The sequence below is a fragment of the Eptesicus fuscus genome, chromosome 1, assembly GCF_027574615.1.
Source record: "Eptesicus fuscus isolate TK198812 chromosome 1, DD_ASM_mEF_20220401, whole genome shotgun sequence".
Taxonomy (NCBI): domain Eukaryota; kingdom Metazoa; phylum Chordata; class Mammalia; order Chiroptera; family Vespertilionidae; genus Eptesicus; species Eptesicus fuscus.
The window spans coordinates 126,151,304-126,175,146 of record NC_072473.1 but is presented as its reverse complement, the minus strand read 5'-3'; the positions used below and the strand labels follow the sequence as shown (position 1 = coordinate 126,175,146).

Here is a 23,843-nt window from a genome sequence, read left to right as displayed (position 1 = left end):
ATCTGTGTGACATTCATGCAGACATGTCAAACAGGCACTGAATTTAAGTATCTGGAGAGAGATGTGGACTAGATTTTTATTTATTTATCAGTACCACCTGTTTATGATTTCACACGGATTAAATACTATGGATATAGATAATATGTTCCTGAGGTGCTTGTTATTTAGTTGAACATACTACATATTTACATGCAAAGACATATTTACACTTTTTTTTCACAGGTAAAATGAAATCAATGATAACACCTACCATTTATACTATGTGCCATGATTTGTGCCATTGAATTACCTAGTGTTTACCATAACCCTTTGATGTAAGAATAATTACTCCTAGTTTTCATTAGAGCCGAGTATCGAAAACGTAGCATAAACTGGCCAAGGTTAGTTCGTGGCCGAACTGGCAACTCCAAAGGCAGTGTTCCTTCTTTTATCTCCCTTCTCTGGGTTGGGCTCCAGGGGCACTAACAATGGATTGCGTTACACTCAGCCAGTTGCTGGGAAGACTTTACTCCGCCCCCATCCCTGGCCCAGAACCCAGCAGGTGATGACAAGTCGGCTCCTGTGGAATTGTGGGTAGATCTCGGACTCACAAATGAAAGGATTCCTAAACACTTCCCTTGCTTAGTCTCTCCGGCTCCTCTGGCCGAGGGTGCACGGAACCGTCCAGCACTAGGACCCGGCGGAATCCCAGCCGCCATGGCGCCTCTGTTCACCGCCCGGCTCCAGTTGCTGCTTCTGCAGGCGATGGGCTTTCTCATTGGCCTAATAGGCCAAGTCGCTCGAGCCTTCGGCGGCCCCAAGTTTGGCTCGATGACCACACCGCCTGTGACTGAACCATTACTGCTGCTTTCGGGGGTGCAGCTGGCCAAGCTGATCCGCCAGAGGAAGGTGAGCGGGCGACGCGCGCTGATTCCAGCGGGACCGGGCCGACCGGGCTTTTCGGGGCAACTTCATCCCTGGGCGTTTGGCGGCGGTGGTTGTTGTGGTAACAAGTTGGGGTTTTGTGGGGACACATTTCCTTTCCACTCCCCGTGGGGCGGCGGAGGAGAGGCTTTGATTGGGGATGAACGGAGACTTCTGGGAGTTGTAGTGTTTCTACCCCGAGCATTTGCAGTGGGCGTCGGTGGGGCTGGGTTGGCGCCGCTTCACGTTTCTTCGTGTCCTTTTGCCCTGTTTGTGTGTAATAATTGTGCGGGGATAAGTCGGGTGCGGTTTACAAAATGATCCCAAGGGAAATCCATCCCCTCTTGAGCTCCCCGATCCTGCTCCCGCCCCCGCCCCCACCCCCGCCCCCGCCCCCGCCCTAGGTGATGCTTCTTTTTCAAGGGATTAAAATTTTAAAAATCCTCACCCGGGGATATATTTATTTATTTATTCATTTAAATTAATTTGAGAGAGAGAGAGAGAGAGAGAAATAGAGAGAGGTGAGAGAAACATCCATCCGTAGCCTTCCGTGCATGCCAGGACGGGGGTGGGGGAGGGGGTGGGGGGTGGGGCGAGGGATCGAACCCGCAATCCTCTTTGCTGGCCGGGTGGGCGACGCTCCGACCAACTAAGCCACCTGGCGGGGGGGAGGGGGGCGGCTCAAGGGATTTTTATATTAAAAAATGTGTACCTGCTGCGGGTATACCTGCCATCGGATAGTAAGGCCCGTGACTACCGTATAGTCAGTGTAGAAGTTCATCTCAAATGCCGCGCGGGCTGTTGAAGCATGTTCTGTTTCACTGATGCAGGTGTCTAGGTAATATACCCATTTTACACACGAGAAACCCGAGGTAAAACGCTTTGCACAAATACACCCAAATTGGTGGGAATGCTTAATGCAAACACGTAAGCAGCTCAAACAATTGCAAGCAGGACCGTCTATTTCTGTGCCACAGGAGTAGTTAGTTCCCTAGAGATCTGGGGTTATAGTCTAGTGTCCGTTCTTTATTCCCCTCTTGTCTTTATCCCTCTCTTGTCTCATTTGTTTTTCCTCATTGCTTTATTGTTAGAATCTAGAATGCCTGTTTATACTCCTGATAACCTTTCAATGACATACTCCGCTGTTTCCCTCTCTCCTCTCCTAGCCTTTTGTGGGGGAGTGAGATGTAGTGGAAAGACATTAGCTTTCAAATTTGGGTCTGCCTCTTCAAAGCTCTGTCACCCTGGGCAAGGGTTGCCATGACAGTTGCAAATAATGCGTGTCAAGCACCTGGCACATAGAGGTGGAGGATAGCGATTAGAAGGATGAACTCTGGAACCAGGCTGCCTGGCTTGAGAAATCCTGCCTCTCCTACTATTTAGTAATGCAATCTTGGAAACATCCCATAACCTCTCTGTGCCTCTGATATTCTGCAAGAAAAACAGATTTGATTATAGAATCGACCTTAAGGGCCCTAGCCGGTTCGATTCGCACAGGGGATAGAGCATCTGCCTGCGGACCGAAGGGTCCCAGGTTCGATTCCTGTCAAGGGCCCATGCCTGGGTTGTGGGCTCAGTCAGACGTGCAGGAGGCAGCCAATCAATGATTCCCTCTCATCATTAATGTTATCTCTCCCTTCCTCTCTGAAATCAATAAAAATGTATTTTAAAAAAAGAATTGTGAGGGTTAAGATCATATTATGTAAACCTATTAAAAATACCACCTGGCATAATCCTATGTCTTACTATTATTACCATCATCGGGTAATCATTATTGATATGTTATGCTCATCTATGAGAAGATATTATCTACATATACTGTCTATAAAAATGTTCTTAAGGTAAGAAGTGGAGAAGATATAGTCTTATTTGTCCTAGTTCTCTCTCAATCCCGCCAAATTTCTACCTCTGTCAATGTCCATATTAACAACTTCTGCCTTTTTCTTTCTTTCTTTCCTTCCTTTTTCTAGAACAGTGGTTCTCTCCGGGGGACTATAACAATGTCTGTTGACATTTTGGGCTGTCACAACTGGGTGAAGGTGCTTTTGCATTGAGTGCATAGAGCCCATGGATACTGCCATGCACAAGTGACTCCACTGCATAGCAAAGGATCGACTGCCCCAAAATGTCAGTAGTACCCAGAATGAGAAAAACTGCCCTGGACCATTTAATGTTTGAGAAAGTTGGCCTCCTTTCAGTCCTACTGCTAGGGACTAGGAGGAAGCCATTAAAAAGATTCATGCCGAAACCGGTTTGGCTCAGTGGATAGAGCGTCGGCCTGCGGACTCAAGGGTCCCAGGTTCGATTCCGGTCAAGGGCATGTACCTTAGTTGCGGGCACATCCCCAGTAGGGTGTGTGCAAGAGGCAGCTGATCGATGTTTCTCTCTCATCGATGTTTCTAACTCTCTATCCCTCTCTCTTCCTCTCTGTAAAAAATCAATAAAATATATTTAAAAAAAAAAAGATTCATGATGATTTTACCTATTTTTTATGTGAGACTAGTCAGTTTCAGTTGCATTTTTTGGTCACATCTAAGGTTCCAGATGGAATAATAATAGTTATCATTTATATAGCTTATACTGTATACTAGGAACTCTCTGTATTTTATCTTCAATTCTCATATTAAAAGGCAAGAAATTACTCTTAAGATCAAGATAAAAGTGTAAATATAAGGGATTTGACACTGTTGCCTATTTATTTTAACAGGGCTAGCTCCAACAGGCTCTATGTACTTACTCAGATGTACTTACGTGCATTGAGATATTATCTTTTGGTCCTGGCGTACATGAATGCGTGCGTACATTCTATACACTGGGTGAAGGAAAGTCGTAAAGTTCTGGTACATTCCGTTTGCCTTGAGACCTTCGTCAGAAAATTCAAGTTTCTTCCTGTTATTTTACTGAACCCCGGTTTTGCTATCTGGATGGCAATTGCCTTTTTGAGTCTTTATACTAATACCGTAGGCTTGAAAAGGCCATTAAGTCACTAATCTGTTTTCCTTATGTCTCTGAAGGCCAAAGGTTGGCCTTTTATTTTTCTCCCTAAGGATCAGGACTTGGGTACGTGACTTAACCCCTTTGAGCTGCAGATTCCTTAATTGTAAAATGGTCATAAAATAGTATAACAATGTCTTCATAAAGTTGTCTGGCTACTTCAATGGAATAATGGCTATGAAACCCTTAACACATGCTCAATAAAAGTTAAATAGTATTATAGGTTTCAGTCTTATCTTTCAGTAGGAAACAGGAAATACACTCATGGATGCTAGCTTTTATAGAGGGATATTTTATTTTGTTTTGTTTTCTTGTCCCTGCCACTTTATTTTGGTTTTATCAATCCCATTCTCATTACCTACACTTATGCTGCTAAGACAGATATTTTGCTTAGATGTTTAAAAATTGTATTCTCATAACAACCTTTTGAGATTGCATAATTAATTATCACCATCTTACAGATAAGGAAAGCAAAGTTTCGACCTCTCTAGTAACTTGTCCAATGTCATACAGCTAAGAAGTGATAAAGCTAGGTCAGTTTGATTCCGTTGCTGTGTTACTTCATGCTAATCAGTTCTCTGAATCGTCAGTTTCCTGTGAGTCAATGTCAACTCTATATGTGCTTGCCTTTCGATTCATAGTCTCTGTTTCATTATTCAGAATTCAGGCTACCACTATTCAACTTCCACAACCTCAGTTGGCCTCTACGATTGGACCTCACAAAAGGATATCAACTTATCACTGTCGCCACTATCCATAAATGGGCCATTGTCTTTGTACACTTGGAAGTCTGATTTTGTTGGTGATCCCAAAGGTGATGAAGTGTTTTTTTAATGTGTTTTTATTGATTTTAGAGAGAGAGAGAAAGGGAGAGGGAGAGAGAGAGAGAGAGAGAAACATGGATGAGAGGAGAACATCAATATCGATTAGCTGCCTCCTACACACACCCCCTGCTGGGGATCGAACTGGAAACCTAGGCATGTGCCCTGACTGGGAATTGAACCAGTGACCTCCTGGTGCATGGGTCGACACTCAAACTCTGAGCAACACCATCCAGGTGGTGGTGAGGTTTTAAAGATATAATTCCCACTCAGAAGTCACCTAATGATATGTAAATGAGGATATCCTCATGTTATTTTATTTTATTTTTTCTTTTGTTAATCCTCACCTGAGGATATTTTGAATTTTAGGGAGAGTGGAAGAGAGAGGGAAAGACAAACATCAGTGTGAGAGAAACACATCGATTGGTTGCCTCCGGTATGAGCCCTAACCAGGGTCCAGGCTGGGGAGGAGCCTGCAACCAAGGTACATGCCCTTGACCAGAATCAAACCCTGGACCCTTTAGTCCACAGGCGGACGCTCTATCCACTGAGCCAAACTGGCTAGGGCCTCATGTTATTTTTAATAGCAAATGCTTGTAAAGCAAATCAGGGTCCTGATTAAATTTGTTATAGTGTGTGTGTGTGTGTGTGTGTGTGTGTGTGTGTGTGTGTATTATAAAAACCCAGTGGCCCTAACACCATAACAACCAAAGACCCGCATGGGTGGGCGGGGCTGCGTGTGGGTGGGTGGGGCCGAGTGATTTCACATGCTGGGCTTCTATATATATGTATTAGAAAATTATATTACAAATAAGAAGGAATAAAGTGACTGTTTATGTCCAAGATATGGAATGAGTTCCAGGACATAATGTTGAATTAAAAAATAAACTGTGCAAAGTGTGGAACAATTTATATAATATACTGTCATTTGTATGAAAAAAATCTTTTTGCTCTCTCTCTCTCTCTCTCTCTCTTTCTCTCTCTCTCTTTCTTCCTCTCCCTCTACCCCCTCCCTCCCTCCTCTCTCTGTTTCTTTCTAGGAAAATGCATGAAAACTGATATAGTAGTTGATTCTGGGGAGAACTGTGAGGGAATGTTAGATGATGGGTGGGGAGGTCCTTTAGCTTTTGAAACATATGTGCTTATATTATCTACTTACATTAATATAATCAATACTCAATAGCCTGGCCCACGTGGCTTAGTGGTTGAGCATTTGTTGACCCATGTACCAGGAGGTCGCTGGTTATCATTATCTTTTTTATTTACTTTTTAAATTTACTTTATTTTCCTATCATTTTACATTGGCTAGCTTATGTCCTATTATTTTTATGAAGAATACATTTACAACAGCTTTAGCTTGTGTTCTGTAGGTTTTGGTAAGAAATGTTCCTCTTTTGGTGAATTTCTGTATAATTTTCTATTTTAACCTTTTGCACTCAGATGTCGAGTGTGATTCGACACGGTTAGCATCGGTAGCAGCTCTTTTTATACTCTTTGAATGTATCAATAATTTGAAATATTAAAAAATCCAAATAAATAAGTTTGTATGAAAAGAAACTCCAGTTTTTTATTCTACTGCCGTGCTTTGTAAAATCTGGGGTATTTTTTTAAAAATATATTTTATTGATTTTCTACAGAGAGGAAGGGAGAGGGATAGAGAGCTAGAAACATCGATGAGAGAGAAACATCGACCAGCTGCCTCCTGCCCGCAACCAATGTACATGCCCTTGACCGGAATCGAACCCGGGACCCCTCAGTCCGCAGACTGATGCTCTATCCACTGAGCCAAACCGGCCCCAGCAAAATCTGGGGTATTTAAAAAATTAAATCCCAAGTAGAATAAAGGAATCGAGAAAAAAGCAAGCGAGTGCAAAGGGTTAATTTTGTTTATCTCTTAGACCCATTGGTTATGTGGAAGAGTGTGTTTTGAAATAGTTAAGCCTTCTTAAAATTATATTTTTCTTACTTTGGTTCTCTAGAATTACTAGTTTATGATTATTGATTTAATTGATAGGAACTCTTACTAACTTTTGTGACTTAAGATTTTCTTCGTGTTTAGATAAATACATTATCATTTTCTGTTCATGATTCATGAACAAAAAGAGTGTTTCTTTTTGATGGAATAAAAGTTCTCTCTATGTCCTTGAACATATTGGCTGTATTACTAAATTCCTAGATATAAGCTTATTTTTGACTACTTAATTTGTCAGTTTCTGAAAAAGCTATATTATCTGTTACTATACTTGTATTTCTGGTCAAGCTCTCTTTATATTCTTAGGAGTTTATGCTCTATGTATTTGCCTGCTTTTTAATACAAAAAGTATATTACTGTTATATCATTTTAATGGATTGTAATATTTCATGTTTCAGTGGTGAAATTTGCTTATCAGATATTAATGATATCACATGTGCTTTCTTGTTTACATTTATCTCATATATCTTTGCCCATTCTTTTATTTTTAACCTTTCATTGTCGCTTTGTACCAGATGAATGACTTGTAAACAATGTATAGCTGAGTTGAGCTTTAAAACAAAACAAAACAAAAACAAACAAAAAAGCCCACAGTTTTGATGTCTCTGCTCTTTGATAGAGGAATTCAGTCCTCACTTATTATGATGTAATTTGCTTAATTCCTTCCATTTGATGTAATGTTTATAATTTATTATACCTACTTTCTCACTTCCCTTTCCTTACTTTTTTCTGGCTTGATCTAGTTTCTTTTCTTTTCCTTTCCTTTCCTGTTTATTTGGGAGTTTTACTTTGCTTTTTAATTTCTTAATGCTTATTGCCCCAGGTATAAAAATTATCATTAAAACTATAATTGTATATAATAGATAAATGCTAATCCCTAAGAATCCCCAGGTGTTTTATTTGTCTTACCTCTCCTCATATTCCTAAACTAAGATCCTTGGCCTAGGGTTGCCAGATTTAGCAAAATAGAATGCAGGACACTCAGTGTAATTTTAATTTCAGATAAGTAATGAATAATTTTTAGTAAAATTATCCCCATGCAATATTTGGGACCTACTTATACTAAAAATTATTCGCTATTCATCTGAAATTAAAATTTAACTTGGTGTCCTTTATTTTATCTGGAAACTGCATTAGTGAGCTTTGTCTCCACTCCTCAACTCCTAGAATTTGCAAAGGTGATATGTAATGTTAAATTTCAGGGTATTGCTATGAAATGGGTATCTATCGTTATACTAGTTATTTTCTAGAAAAATATTTACTAGTTGAGTATATACACATAATATCTCTGGACTCCAATTTCTATTTACTAAAGGGGAGCTTATGTCTTTTATCCCTACCCATTGTTCAGAGCCTTCTAATACTGGCATATGTTGACTTTTTTAGCTTCAAAGTAGACATCTTTTACCTCACAGTGGACTGGATAATTCATTGAAGATGTCTTAAATAAAAAGTGCTTGTTGAATGGATAAATTGTTCTTCAAATAAACACCTGTTAAAAAATTATTGTATTTTGCAGGTGAGATGCATAGATGTCATTCAGGCTTATATCAACAGGATCGTGGATGTGAACCCACTGATCAATGGAATTGTCAAGTACAGGTGAGCATTTTTACTGGCATGGTTTTGGTCCTGTTTCTGTGGCCATGCCATCTTGGCATATTTCCTGGACTCCTCTTCCTCTGTGTCCTTCCTTTGGTTTCTCACTGGGACCTACCCTAACTTATAATTCAGCACTTTTTAAAAATATTTCTTTATTGATTTCAGAGAGGAAGGGAGAGGGATAGAGAGATAGAAACATCAATGATGAGAGAGAATCATTGATCAGGCTGCCTCCTGCACGCCCCCTACTGAGGATCGAGCCCACAACCTGGGCATGTGCCCTTGGCCGGAATCGAACCTGGGACCCTTCAGTCTGCAGGCCGACGCTCTATCCACTGAGCCAAACCAGCTAGGGCTAATTCAGCACTTCTTGCCGTTTGTTGAGCTTTTATGTTTCTGACTGCTTCCTCACACCTCCCAGTGACTTTAAGATCTTTGATGACAAAGAATACATTTCATTGGTTTTTACATATTCAACACCCAGAACAAGGCCTGAACTTGGTAGGCACCATTGAGCGCTTATTGAAATAATGGGTTTTTGGTAGCAACTCTAGTAAGAGAATGCTCCATTACTACCACACATTCCAATGTGGATTTAGTATAGTAGATGGTATTTTAAAAAGATATTATACACTGAGTGGCCAGATAATTATGATCTCTGAACGCATAATAATCTGGCCACTCAGTGTATATCCTATATAATAAAAGGCTAATATGCAAATTGTCCCCTCGACCAGGAGTTCGACCAGCAGGCAGGCCGGCCAACCACCCATGTCCCCTCCCCCTGGCCAGGCTGGCTGGACCCCACCCATGCACGAATTCATGTACCGGGCCTCTGATATATATTTTTTATATGGCCAGATTATTATGTGGCCAGATTATTATGCATTCAGAGATCATAATAATCTGGCCACTCAGTGTATATGTGATTTCTGTGTCTCAGTTACCAAGTAAACTCTTCCAGGGAGCTGTGAGGTATTAGAGGGACAAAATTTGGATTTGTTTTCCAGTGGCATCCTACAGAGCACAGTTCTTATCATGCCACGATCTAGAGCGACATTTTCCAGATCTCATTCATATAGTGCCTTCAAGATTTTTGTCTTGTTTGTGTAGCAACTCTATTGTTAATTAATATACTTATTAAATTGCATCACTTAAGTCAATTATTTTTAAGTGAAAGATTATATTACTATAAAAATTGAAAAATATCACTTGCCAGTTACTGTACATGTAAATTAAATGAAAACCAGCATTATGAAATTATAAATATTTAAGATATTTTTATGAAATACACTACTACATGAAATAGATTGTGCTTTATAGTTACTTTATACATTTTTGGTAATTTTTATAAAGAATGGACTCCTTATTAATATATTTTTATTGATTTCGGAAAGAAAGATAGAAACATCAATGATGAGAGAGAATCATTGATCGGCTGCCTCCTGCACACCCCACACTGGGGACCGAGCCCACAACCCGGGCATGTGCCCTGACCAGGAATCGAACCATGACCTCCTGGTTCCTGGATTGATGCTCAACCACTGAGCCACACTGGCTGGGGCACTTTATACATTTTAACTTTAATCATTTCAAAAGCTTTTCCATAAAATACTACATTTGCTATGTTGTAAATGTGAAAAGTGTGACCCAGAGAATTTAAGTTACTTGCCTAGTGTCATACAGGTAGCATGTGATAGAGCCATGATCCAAATATGTAGACATCTGGTGCCAAAACTCACAGAAACAGAAGTACAGAGTGTCTGTATGTTCCAGAAGTTCTCCCTTGTCCCCTTTCTTTTTCTGTGGACCAGCTCTACACTGGTACCATCCTCCCAACACTTTTTTTAGCAGATGTTTCCCCAGATTCTGCACTGGGTTTTTATTTGAAATGTAATTTGTTGACAGTATATCTTTAAATATTTGAGAAAAGGAAATTCTGTTGCTTTTATTTTTCTATTGTATTTTAAGGAATGTGAGTCATAAGGAGGGAGGTCTTAGGTTGTAGAACTTGTGTTTCTGTGTGAGGGTACTAATGAAGATCTGAGAGAGAATTAAATTTCTGTCCTCGTTGAAAATGATGGGGGAGCCTACACATAGGTGAATGGAGAGGTTGCTTATGGGAGTAGGGAGAGTGGGGCAGGGCAGTAGCTGTGAAAGGATTGAAGATTTGGAGAGAGAAAAGCCATGGATTGAGAAATAATTTTAGGAAGTTTAGTCATGCTATGTGTAACATCAGTGGTTTTCCCTTAAAGTATACCAAAATGGCTTTAACTGTGCTAATTATGTTTCTATTGTATTTGTAATTAAAATATTGGCATTAGAATGAAAAATATATGGCCCTGGCCTATGTGGCTCAGTTGATTGAGCATAGTCCTGCAGGTTCAATTCCTGGTTGGGGCACATGCCCAGGTTGTGGGTTCGGGGTACATGCAGGAAGCAACCGATTGATGTTTCTCTCACATCGATGTTTCTCTCTCCCTCTCCCTTTCTCTCTCTCAAAATTCATAAACATTTTTAAATGAAAAATATATGTAAAGCATGCAGCACAGGCCCTTACATCAATCAGTCAGTGTTAGCTATTGGTATTGTTATGGTTGTTAATATAATAGGAGCTCCATAAATGGAACTGTCCTCATGATTATACACAGTTCTACTGCATTGCCATCCCCCTGTTTACTGGACACTAAACTGACTCTCAAGGCAGTTCAGTGCTTAAAGTCACACAGCTACGAAATATAGTAGCAGCAGAAAATATGGACTCTAAATCTGCTGGTTCCTAGCTTCTCTCTACTCTTGAAAAACTAATCAGAAAATGTTTACCACTTTATCAACTTCTCCCAAACCTGTTCTTCCGCCCAGTCACACAAGCCAGACACCTGGGTGTAACCCTTGGCTTCACCCCTCTTTGCCAAGACGATCTGCCCACTTCAATTAGTCAACAAGTTTTAATGGCTCTTCCTTATTTCCTGTGATGCCAGGCATTTCCTGTTTCTTCATAACCTATTCCCTAGCTACTACTCCATGTCCCCTGACCTATTGTGCTCTCTCTCTCATCTCCCTAACTTTGTATATGTTGTTCCTTCTGCCTGGTATCCCTCCCCTCTCCTTATCTCTTCCACATTTGGCCGAATTATTTCCCAGGGACTCAGCTCCGGTCTCAATTGCACTTTATTGAATCATCTCAGCCTTTGTGACGAGTCTGCTTCTGAGCTCCCAGGGCACATGGTGCTCTCGCCATTTTTGTTTCATTCAGGGTCCAGAACCACACTATTCTGAAAAAATATATTATACAGAATTGTTGAAATAGGTTTTTCAGGAATGAAAAAAAAAACAAAAGTGTGTAGCACTGGAGCAACTCAGAGATAATGAATGTGGGAAACAACGGAAACAACTACCACCCCTAGATCTGAGAGGACAAAGGGAAAATATGGCATTGTCAGAATTAAGAAGGTAAAAAAAGATTCCTGCAGAGCTAGGACCTAGACGCATATGAGGAGGGTAGGGGGCTGCCTAGCTGCTGCTGCCTCAAAAGCTTACAGAGGAACCCTCATGGAGCTATGATTCAGACCTCTGAGGGGCAGCCGCCTGATACTGGTACTTCTCAGGGGGTGCCGTGAGACTGGTTCTAGGGTATGGAAAGAAATAGGAAGCTCGGACTAACTAGATTTGCCTAGATCAGGAGTGGGGAATGTCTGATAGGGCCCGTGAAATCATTTGGTTTGGCCCTGCCAAGGCATTAGGGATGAATTAATTAAGTGTTTGACCAAACATAGCAGGCTAATTTTTAACTTGGTAATTTTGTATGGCCCTTGAATGATGTTATAAATATCCAAATGGCCCTTGGCAGAATAAAGGTTCCCCACCCCTGGCCTAGATGAAAGGCTGCTGTTGGGACAATATTATCAGGAACAACAAACAAAGTGGAAGAAGCAAATCCCTTCACTCTTTCCTTGCCTTTCAGTCTATAGCACCCTGTAATTGAGGCTCTAAGAAAGCACTAGCTAGCAAAAAAAAACACCACACCAACATCCCTGAGTTTTCCCAGTTCCATCATAAAGTGGGGGTATAGCCAAAACCGGTTTGGCTCAGTGGATAGAGCGTCAGCCTGCGGACTGAGGGGTCCCAGGTTCGATTCTGGTCAGGGCACGTACCTTGGTTGCGGGCACATCCCCAGTGGGGGGCGTGCAGGAAGCAGCTGATTGATGTTTCTCTCTCATCGATGGTTCTAACTCTCTATCTCTCTCCCTCCTCTCTGTAAAAATAAATAAAATATATATTTAATAAATAAATAAAGTGGGGGTATAGAATGCTTGACTCAGAGTTGCATTGCCATCCTATATAATAAAATCCTAATATGAAAATCTGCTGAACTGCAGAACAACAGGTTGCTATGACACGCACTGACCACCAGGGGGCAGACACTCAACGCAGGAGCTGCCCCCTGGTGGTCAGTGTGCTCCCACAGGGGGAGCGCTGCTCAGCCAGAAGCCAGGCTCACAGCTGGTGAGTGTGGCGGCAGTGGCTGGAGCCTCTCCCACCTCCGCGGCAGCACTAAGGAGCAGCGAGCAGAGCGGTAAAGAGCAGCAGGCAGGCGAACATCCCCAAGGGGTCCAGGACTGCAAAAAGGTGCAGGCTGGGCTGAGGGACCCCCCTCCCCCAGTGCATGAATTTTGTGCACCGGGCCTCTAGTTGTGATCTTAATTGTCTCACCCACCGGACATTTGTTCAATGCCTACTATATGCCTGACACTGTGGTAGGTATTGGAAGGTACAAAGGTGAACAAAACACAGGCCCTGGCCTCTTTTACCTCCTAGTCTGGTGGTTGAAACATACAAATAGCTATTGTTTACAGCATAGTGGAGCTAAGGCTCTGTAAGAAGAGAACACTGTGGGGTGGAGGAGGTGTACCTATCCAGGTCTGGAGAGGTGTCATGGAAGCTTTCTGGAGGAAGTGATGCAAAAACAAAATTCTGAAAAATTAGTACAAGTAAACCAGATGATGATGGCAGTCTGTATAGCTTCTGCTATAGAGGTGAGGTGGCTGTACAGCTTTTCACCAGAGATGGAATCCTCCTTGGATTTGGCTTTCCTAGACCCTGCTCTAGTGAGACCATTGGGAGTAGGCAGGATATATAGTATTAAAAAGGCCTCTCATCTCTGGCCAGTGTGGCTCAGTTGGTTGAGTGATGTCCCATGCACTGAGAGGTCACCGGTTTGATTCCCAGTCAGGGCACATGCCCAGGTTGCTGGCTCAATCCTCAGTGGGGGTGTGCAGGAGGCAGCTGATCTATGTACCTCGGTCATCAATGTTTCTCTCTCCCTCACCTCTCTCTCTCTCTCTCTCTCAAATCAATAAAAACATATTTTTTTTTAATTTTCTTTCTTGATTAAGGTATTACATTTGTGTCCTTATCCCCCCCCCCCCCGGCCGCTTACACCCCTACCCCCTCCCCTGCTCATACCCTCACCCCCTAATGTCTGTGTCTATTGGTTAGGCTTATATGCATGCATACAAGTCCTTTGGTTGATCTCTCCCCCTTACCCCCACCCTCCCCTACCTTCCCTCTGAGGTTTGAGCATCTGATTGATGCTTCTCTGTCTCTGGACCTGTTTTTGTTCATTATATTCCACAAATGAGTGAGATCATGTGATATTTATCTTTCTCTGACTGACTTATTTCACTCCGGTCCATCCATACTGTTGCAAATGGTAGGAGTTCCTTTTTACAGCAGCATAGTATTCCATTGTAAAAACATTTTTTAAAAGGCCTCTCAGACCTCAGTAAAGTCTTTCACTCACCACACTGTCTAGCCTATTTATCATTCTGGTGTTGCAGCCTCCCTTAGGATGTGTTCTCAGTCCATCTCTACAGAGGCCGGGGTGAGGATTCTTTTCTTCTGGGGCACCTGCTTGTAGATAGGCTAAAATTACAGGACTTTCTTTGGTGTCAGCGGTTTAGTGCTGCCTGTGGCCCTGAGCCCACGTGTAATGGTAGTTAGTTTTCTTTCTGCCCATACAACCTTCTCTTAGAGTTCTTTGCATTTGCTGATTAGGTGTGGCTTAGGTTTTGAGGCAATATCAACAACGGGGCTTTTAAGGCCTTTGGAAAGGCCTCTGCTCTAGACTTGGAAGGAATAGGACTTAGGAAGCTGACCACCCTGTGCTAACTGGCTGGGAAATTTCTAGGTGTCAAGTGTCCCAGGAACTGTGTCTCACCACCAACAAATCGGCTGCCAGTAAATGGTGTTGATAATATCACACTAGTAAGACATGTTGAAGAAATACCTGCTGCAGTTCTTCTCATTGTATTTTCTGATATAAAGGCTTGCAGCCTATTTCCTAAATTTTATGTTGCCAATTCTCTTAATTCTGTGATTTGGGCAATTTGGCTTTGACTTAGTCTGCTAAAACCCTAATCCTTTGACTTTCCTGACAGATTTTGTTGACTGTCAGGAGAACTGCATGGTATTAGTAATGATGATAGTAATAACCTTCTTTTATTGAGTGGCTTCTGTGTGCTCGGTACTGTATTTTATGCATTGGCAAAGCATGTAGGTCTTATTGTTTTACTAGACACCCGGTGCACGAAATTCATGCACAGGTAGGATCCCTAGGCCTGGCCGGTGATCAGGGACAATCTGTGGGGCAACTGGTGGGGCGATGGGGGTGGGGAACCCCGCTGGTACCTGCCTTGGTGGGCCTGGTGCCGCCCACTCGCCAGCCCCGCCACCCGCCACTGCTGCAGGTCGGCTCCCTCTGTGGGGTGACTGGCAGGGTGATCAGGGGCCCCCTGCTGGTACCTGCCTTGGCTGGCCTGGGGCCTGCGGGCTGGGGGCAGCTCTTCCATTGAGCATCTGCCCCCTGGTGGTCAGTGTGCATCATAGCGACCAGTTGTTCCGCCAGTTGGTCGATTTGCATATTAGGCTTTCATTATACAGGACAGATGGTGAAATGGAGGTTTAAGGAATTGTTACTTAGAAAGTCACATATCCACCTCAAATAAGCCTGTCTCCAAAGTCTGGATCCTGACCACTCTAATAGAGAGCCTTTAAGTGGACAAATTCTGTGTATTTTTAGTAGCCAGATTATAATATTTTCATTTTTTAAAATACATTTTTATTAACTTCAGAGAGGGAAGAAGAGGGAGAGAGTGATAGAAACATCAATGATGAGAAAGAATCATTGATTGGCTGCCTCCTGCACACCCCACACTGGGGATCGGGCCTGCATCCTGGGCATGTGCCCTGACCGGGAATTGAACCATGACTTCCTGGTTCATAGGTTGACACTCAACTAGTGAGCCACAATGGCTGAGTGTATTATAATATTTTCAGATGAATATCTTGCTGTACCTAACTGGCTATCATAATGCTCTTATTTTTTTCACATAAGCAAGCTTCTGCAAAATGTAGTCCACAATTCTTTTCTCTGAGTCTTTATCTCCTGTTTACACTGACACTGAAATCTAGCTTCTGTCCCTACCACCCAATTAAAAGTGCCCTGCCAACTCTGTTAGTTTAGATGCTTTTCACTGCAAATAACAGAAAACCCAACTCAAAAGGACTGAAAACAATAAGGAAAATATCCCATTAAACTGGAAGTCCTTAGGTAGATTAGCCACATAATTAACTCAGCAACTGAAAAAAATATCATCAATAACTTATGTATTCAGTCCTTTGCCTTGGATATCCTGGATTGTCAGACTTATTTTCAGGCTAGATCTTCTCATTGTTATAAGATGGTTGTCATATTTCATGTCTCAACGGCCAAAATTGTGGCTAGATGCCTATAGGTATGTGCAATACCCTGGGGTCTTAGACTTTGCTTGACAAATGCTAACGAATTGACCTTGGACATAGCTCTATATATATAGAAAAATCTATGGTTTCTAAATGGTTATGCTTATTTAGATTTTTTTTTTATTGAAACAGACTGACTATAATCTTCCCAGTTTGATTGGTCCAAAAAGCACTATCCTGATTGGTCAGAATGGAGCCTCTTGGATTAGTTGGTGAAGATCCTGATGAGGATATAGCTGCACAGCTCTGTACAGGGAAAGGCTCTGTCCTATTGGTTGAAATAGGATTCTGGGGACTTCTCCACAAGGGCTTGCTCAGATGGCAGAAATACAGTGCGGGAAGGCAGTCTAGTGCAGAGGCAGCAGTTCGGTGCAGGTTTCTCCGTAAAGTGCAGTTTGCATGAGAGGCCCCTGTGGAGAAATGGCTGCTAGGCCCTGTTTTTAAAATTTGAGCTCAGTTAGCCATCAGGAGCCTTTCTTAGAACTATATTCTTTCTCAAGGTCCACAGCTTTAATGTAGCCCTGTTTTTCTAGGTTTGAGGCAGCTAAGAAGGAGGCTCGTGATATAGATAAAAAGCTTGCAGAGAAGTTGGAAGATGATGCCACCCTGGAAAAGAAATGGCCCTTCCTTGGGGTTCCTTTGACAGTCAAAGAAGCTTTCCAGCTGCAAGGTACTGTTCTTTTTAATTTTTATTTTATTGTATTGATTTTAGAGAGAGGGGAAGGGAGAGGGATAGAGAGATAGAAACATGGATCGATCGGCGGCCTCCTGCACACCCCCTACTGGGGATCAAGCCCAAAACCCGGACATGTGCCCTGACCAGGAATCGAACTGGTAACCTCTTGGTTCATAGATCTATGCTCAACCACTGAGCAACACTGGCTGATCTGTATTAATCACTTTTACTTATTAAATTTGTTCACATACTTTTCATTCAATATCTCATTTATTCCTATGTAAACTGAGAATCAGAAAAGTTAAAAGACTTTCCCAAAGTTTGTAGAGTTGGTAAGCTACAGAGATATGATTTGAACTTAGTTCTGATTCCAAAGCCTGTGCTCTTTCTATTGAGTCATATCACCTGTCAGTACTAATAAAATCACCCACAATAGCTGGGTTGGTTCATTGGAAGTGCTCAGTAAATTGTTCCTATTTTTATTTAATAACATTTTAACTTCTTTTTCTTTTTTAATATATTTTTATTGATTTCAGAGAGGAAGGGAAAGAGAGAACTAGAAACATCAATGATGAGAGGGAACCATCGACCGCTGCCTCCCGCACACCCCCCACTGGGGACCGAGCCCGCAACCCGGGCATGTGCCCTTGACTAGAATCAAACCCGGGACCCCGGAGTCCGCAGGCCGACACTCTTTCCACTGAGCCAAACCGGCTAGGGCTTAACTTCTTTTTCTTGTGGACTTTATAGGAATGCCTAATTCTTCTGGCCTTGTGAATCGTCGTAATGCCATTTCCAAAACAGATGCCACTGTAGTGGCATATCTGAGGGAAGCTGGTGCCATTCCTCTGGGCATAACCAACTGTAGTGAGCTGTGCATGTGGTATGAATCCAGTAACAAGGTCTATGGTCGATCCAACAACCCATATGATTTACGGCATATTGTAGGTGGAAGTTCAGGTGAGTATAACATTTGTTAGTGAATTACTGAGGAAGGGGTACAAATACTATTGCACAAACTTCTGGGAAAGTCATAATTAGGTGTTTATGGTAAAGGCCATTATAAAATTTGTCATAGGTTGATGAAGAACATTGTATACAATGAATAGTCATACTATTGGTCCGTGTGTGTGTGTGTGTGTGTGTGTGTGTGTGTGTGTGTATGTATGTGTGTGTGTGTGTGTGTGTGTGTGTTTGTAGGGAGAGAGAAAGGGCACAAGGGAGAGAGAGAAAAACGTAAGTTAGTGAAGCTCGTTTAACTTGAGAATTTTATCTTCCTGAGACAAAGGTGATAAAATACTCTAAGGATACTAAGAGTATTGATAACTGTGCTGTATATCAGGAACTGTACTAAATTCAGGAATATAGCAGATATAGTCATGGAAATCCTCTGTAAGAAGGTGATTTTTATGATGAAATCCAGAGGATCAGAGACAGCTAACCACTCAGTGGATGTTGGGGTAGTGGGTCAAGCAAAAATAATCCTAGTTACAAAATACAGAAAGTGCAAAAGCCTGAGGTGGTAACATGTTTAGTGTGTTCCGTGAACTGAAAGAAACCCAATGTAGTGAGCAATACAGGAGTTAGTGATGAAATTAAAAAGTTTTGTCTAGGTCAGATAATGTAGAGGAACAAAAGCTGAAGCAAATAGAGAAATTGCAAGTCTATTTTAGTTGTCCAGGAGATAAATGATAGTGGATTCAACTAGTGTTTGTGTAGATGGAGAAAGGTAGATGGGACACAAGATATACTATCTTTTTTTTTTTTTTTTTTTTAAATATTTTTATTAATTTTTTACAGAGAGGAAGGGAGAGGGATAGAGTTAGAAACATCGATGAGAGAGAAACATCGATCAGCTGCCTCTTGCACACCCCCTACTGGGGATGTGCCCGCAACCAAGGTACATGCCCTTGACCGGAATCGAACCCGGGACCCTTCAGTCCGCAGGCTGACGCTCCATCCACTGAGCCACACCGGCCAGGGCAAGATATACTATCTTAAAGGTAGACTGGATCGGCCATGACTTGATGATAGATTAGTAATGGAGAGGTGGGTATAAAGTGAAAAGAGAAGTAAAAATCATAGGGTTTCTGACTAGAGAGATGGTACAGGCATTCATTCAGATGGAGAAAATGGGAAGAGGAGGGACAAATGGGGGCAGCATGATTTAAGAATACCACTTTGAACATTTTATGTTTAAGATGTTTGTAAGACACCCGACAGAGTTGTCAAGTAGCCTATATAAGACAGAGTAGTAATCTGGGTTTAAAATAATTTAGAAGTTATCATCATAAGCATGGTACAGTATCTAGTCTATAACCTATTAGAATGGATGCAAAAAAAAAAAACAAAAAAACCCAAGGTGTGTATTGATGATGATGAATTGGGGCTCATGATAGAGCTTTGTCATTTTCAAGGTTAAAAAAAGAGGCATATCTAGCAAAGGAGATTAAGAATGCGCAACAAGTGACGTAGGAGGAAAACATCAGAGAGTATATTAGAGACTAGAATTTACATGGCTTTTATCAATCCTAAAGGCATATATGTGGGTTAGTAAAATATGGTGCTTAAGCTAGAGCCAAAGAGAACATCGACAGTTTTTGCTATGTGACCTTGGTAACATAATGAAGGTGCAGTCAGTGTGTCAGTTTCCTCAACTTATAAAATGTAATGAAAGTACACTAGAAAGTAATTCGAAGTCATCTATATAAAAGCCTAAGTGACCATTTGACCGTTCAACCATTCGACCGTTTGACTGGTACCTATGGTGCACACTGACCACCAGGGGGGCAGACGCTCAGTGCACAGGCATGGAAACATGGAACAGACTGATGAATCTCAGAGGAAAGAGGGGACGGGGAGGGCCGGAAGAGATTAACTAAAGATCTTATATGCATACTAGAGGCCTAGTGCACCGATTTGTGCACTGGTGGGGTCCCTCAGCCTGGCCTGCGCCCTCTCACAATCTGGGACCCCTCAGGGGATGTCGGAGGCCCAGTGCATGGATTTCGGCCTGATCCCCACTGGCCAGGTCAAGGGACCCCACTGGTGCACAAATCCATGCACCGGACCTCCAGTATGAATATAAAGATCTCTGGTAAAGGAAAATATATGAGCAAATATAATAACCATTATTTGCAAATAGTAATCTAATTTATTTATTGTAAAGGAGTATTTTGCATTTCCCATAGGTGGTGAGGGCTGTACCCTGGCAGCTGCCTGCTCAGTGATTGGTGTGGGCTCTGATATTGGTGGCAGCATTCGAATGCCTGCATTCTTCAATGGTATATTTGGACACAAACCTTCCCCAGGTAATATTAATATAGTGGTAATATTAATATTATAATTAATAGCAACACAGAAATGTGGTACCTACCAGGATAATCTTACCTAGAAGTATGGTCATATATATTTATCAATATTAAAAATAGCTACTATTATTGAGCATCAGCTCTGTGTCAGGTACTCTACAAGTTGTCTACCATAACTAATTTTACTTATTCTCTAACAGTAAACCTTTCAGGAAGAAATTATACCTATTTGGCAGATGACAAATTCAAAATTCAGAACAAATAAGTAAACCTGCACATAAGGGGTATAAATGTCTTTTCAAATTACTGGGTTTTTTTTTCTTCTGATAGATACTCAGTAGTGAAATTGCTGGATCCTATGTAAGTTCTACTTTTAGTTTTTTGAGGAATCATCATACTGTTTTCCACAGTGGCTGCACCAGTTTGCAATCTAACCAAGAGTGTACGGGGTTCCCTTTTTTCCACCTCCTTGCAAACACTTGTTATTTGTTTTATTTTTTGTAACAGCCGATCTGACCGGTGTGAAGTAATATTTCACTGTGGTTTTTATTTGCATTTCCCCGATGATCAGTGATGTTGAGTATCTTTTTATGTATCTGATGGCCATCTGTATGTCTTCTTTCAAAGAATGTCTATTCAGATCCTCTGTTCATTTTTAATTGGATTGATTGTTTTTATGTTGAATTTTATGGCTCCTTATATATTTTTATATTAACCCTTTATTGAGTATATTACTTGCAAATATTTTCTACCATTCAGTGAGTTGACTTTTCATTTTGTTGATGTTTTTCATCACTGTATAAAAGTTTGTTAGTTTTATGTAATCTCTTTAAAAATATTTTTTATTGATTTTAGAGAGAGAGGAAGAGAGAGAAACATCTATGTGAGAGAGGACCATCAAGTGACTGCCTCCTGTACACACCCCTAGTGGGGATCGAACCCACAACCTGGGTATGTGCCCTGCCTCCTATACACACCCCTACTGGGAATTGAACCAGTAACCTTTGGGTGTGTGGGACGATGCTCAACCAACAGAGCCACACCTGCCAGGGCAGTGTTTTGTAATCTTACTTGTATATTTTTGCTTTTATTGTTCATGCCTGGGGAGACATTCAAGAAAATATTACATAGACCAGTGTCAAAGTTTATTGCCTATGTTTTCTTCTTGAAATTTTATGGTTTATGGTCCACTATTAATACATTTTAAATTTATTTTTGTATGTGGTGTAGGAAAGTGGTAGTATCTTTTTTTGTTGTTTTTTGCAAGTAGCTGTCCATTTTTCTCAACACCATTTATTGAAGAGATTCTCTTTTCCCCGTTGTATATTCTTGCCTCCTTTTAAAAAATATATATATTTTATTGATTTTTTACAGAGAGGAAGGGAGAGGGATAGAGAGCTAGAAACATCCATGAGAGAGAAACATCGACCAGCTGCCTCCTGCACACCCCCTGCGGGGGATGTGCCCGCAACCAATGTACATGCCCTTGACCGGAATCGAACCTGGGACCTTTCAGTCCGCAGACCAACGCTCTCTCCACTGAGCCAAACCGGTTTCGGCTTCTTGCCTCCTTTGTCATAGACTAATTAACCATCTAAGCCTGGGTTTATTTTTGGGATCTAAATACTGCTTCAGTCATTTATGTGTTTGTTTTTGGACCAGTACCACATTATTTTGATTACTATAGTTTTATATTTTGATTACTATAGTTTTATATTTTGAAGTGAGGAAGCATGATACTTCCAGTTTTGTGCTTTTTTCAAGATTTCTTTCACTTATCCATTTCTTCTAGGTTATCCAATTTGTTGACATATGATTGCTCATAGAAGTCTCTCATGGTTCCCCATGCATTGCTGTAGTAACAATTGTAATGGCTCCTCGCCTACCTATAATACTCTTGTTATTATTGATTTTTGACAGTTTTATTATAATACTAGAGGCCCGGTGCATGAAAATTCATGCCCTTGGGGGGTTGGGGGGGTGTCCCTCAGCCCAGCCTGCACCCTCTCGCAGTCCAGGACCCCTCGGGGGGTGTCCACCTTCCGGCTTAGGCCTGCTCCCCAGTGGATCAGTCCTAAGCTGTCAGTCAGACATCCCTCTGGCAGCCTGTGAGCCCTCCCGCCACCGCCGCTGCTCTTGCAGCCATCAGCCTGGCTTGTGGCTGAGTGGAGCTCCCCCTGTGGGAGTGCACTAACCACCAGGGGGCAGCTCCTGCATTGAGCATCTGCCCCCTGGTGGTCAGTGCACGTCATAGCGATGGGTCGTTCCTTGTTGTTTGGCTGTTAGGGTCAATTTGCATATTACCTCTTTATTATATAGGATTCTTAGAGACCTTTTTGCATTGATATAATAGACTGCTCTATTAGAATTATGGACTTCTATGTGCAAGTCCTTCCCCACATTTGGGAAGTGCTCATCTATTATTTATTTAAGTAAACTTTCTGCCAACTTTTCCTTCTCTTATCCTTCTGGAACCCCAGTTATCAAATGTTTGCCTTTCTCAATGAAAACAATAGCTCTCATAGGCCTTCTTTGCTTTTTTAAAATCTTAGTTCCTACTCCTAATCAAACTTTATTATTTCTATATTTCAAGTCATTTATTCTTTTCTTATCTAGTCTACCCATCATTCTTTATCTCATTTATTGAATTCGTCAGATCCATGTTTTCTGTTTGGTCCTTTTTTTATTATTTAAATCTCTTTGGTAAAGAAAGCCTTCTGTTTATCAATTCCATTCCTGATTTCATTGTTTTTGTGAGTTTCTGTAGCTTGTTGAATTTTTTATACCAGCTATTTTGAATATTTTGTTAATTAGGTTACAATATTTTAGGCCTTCAAGTTGGTTTCTAGATAATAATAGTTACTTTTATAATACCATATTTCTTGATTTTTATTTTTTTATTTTATTTTATTTTTTTAAATATATTTTATTGCTTTTTCACAGAGAGGAAGGGAGAGGGATAGAGAGCTAGAAACATCGATGGGAGAGAGACATCGACCAGCTGCCTCCTGCACACCCCCCACCGGGGGATGTGCCCACAACCAATGTACATGCCCTTGACCGGAATCAAACCTGGGACCTTCCAGTCCGCAGGCCGACGCTCTAGCCACTGAGCCAAACCGGTTTCGGCTATTTCTTGATTTTTAAATATTTTATGTGTATGCACTTCTGCTTTCTCATTTGAAGTAGCAGATGCCAACTTAACTATGCTTTCCCCCCCTTGCAATGCACCAGGCTGGTTATTAGAAACCTTTCTTTTATATTCCCAAGGGTGATGCTGTAGCTAAGTTTGTGGTCCTTCCTTGTCCATTGATTTTGACCTGTTTTTTTAGCATGCTCCTTTTCTATCGGAACTTGTTCTTGCAGATGCATTTGGAAGCACACACAAGGAGCCAGCAGCAAAACAGGGTTAGGTGTTGGTTTAGTACTTGGGGCTCTGGTAGTGCCTGTGGGCTCTGTGAGTATATCTTCAAATTGGGGGGGGGGGGTACTCCTAGATCAGTGGTTCTCAACCTTTCTAATGCCGCGACCCTTTAATACAGTTCCTCATGTTGTGGTGACCCCCAACCATTAAATTATTTTCGTTGCTACTTCATAACTGTAATTTTGCTACTGTGATGAATCATAATGTAAATATCTATGTTTTCTGAGGGTCTTAGGCGACCCTGCTAGCGGTTCTCAACCTGTGGGTCACCTAAGACCATCGGAAAACACAGATATTTACATTACGATTCATTAACAGTAGCAAAGTTACAGTTATG

General features: G+C 41.5%; 1 protein-coding gene across 2 annotated transcripts in view; it reads left to right on the top strand.

The window, feature by feature from the left end:
• The first annotated feature begins 600 nt into the window (after positions 1-600).
• The window catches only part of FAAH2 (fatty acid amide hydrolase 2), a 48,245-nt gene continuing 25,002 nt past the window's right edge, over positions 601-23,843 (top strand). For both annotated transcript variants that reach the window (XM_008159525.3, XM_054713693.1), the window contains exons 1-5: positions 601-888; positions 8,210-8,292; positions 16,629-16,765; positions 17,522-17,731; positions 19,963-20,082. In XM_008159525.3, coding sequence (XP_008157747.2) covers positions 697-888; positions 8,210-8,292; positions 16,629-16,765; positions 17,522-17,731; positions 19,963-20,082 — 742 coding nt within the window. In that variant the 5' untranslated portion in view covers positions 601-696. The remainder of the gene's footprint in view (positions 889-8,209; positions 8,293-16,628; positions 16,766-17,521; positions 17,732-19,962; positions 20,083-23,843) is intronic.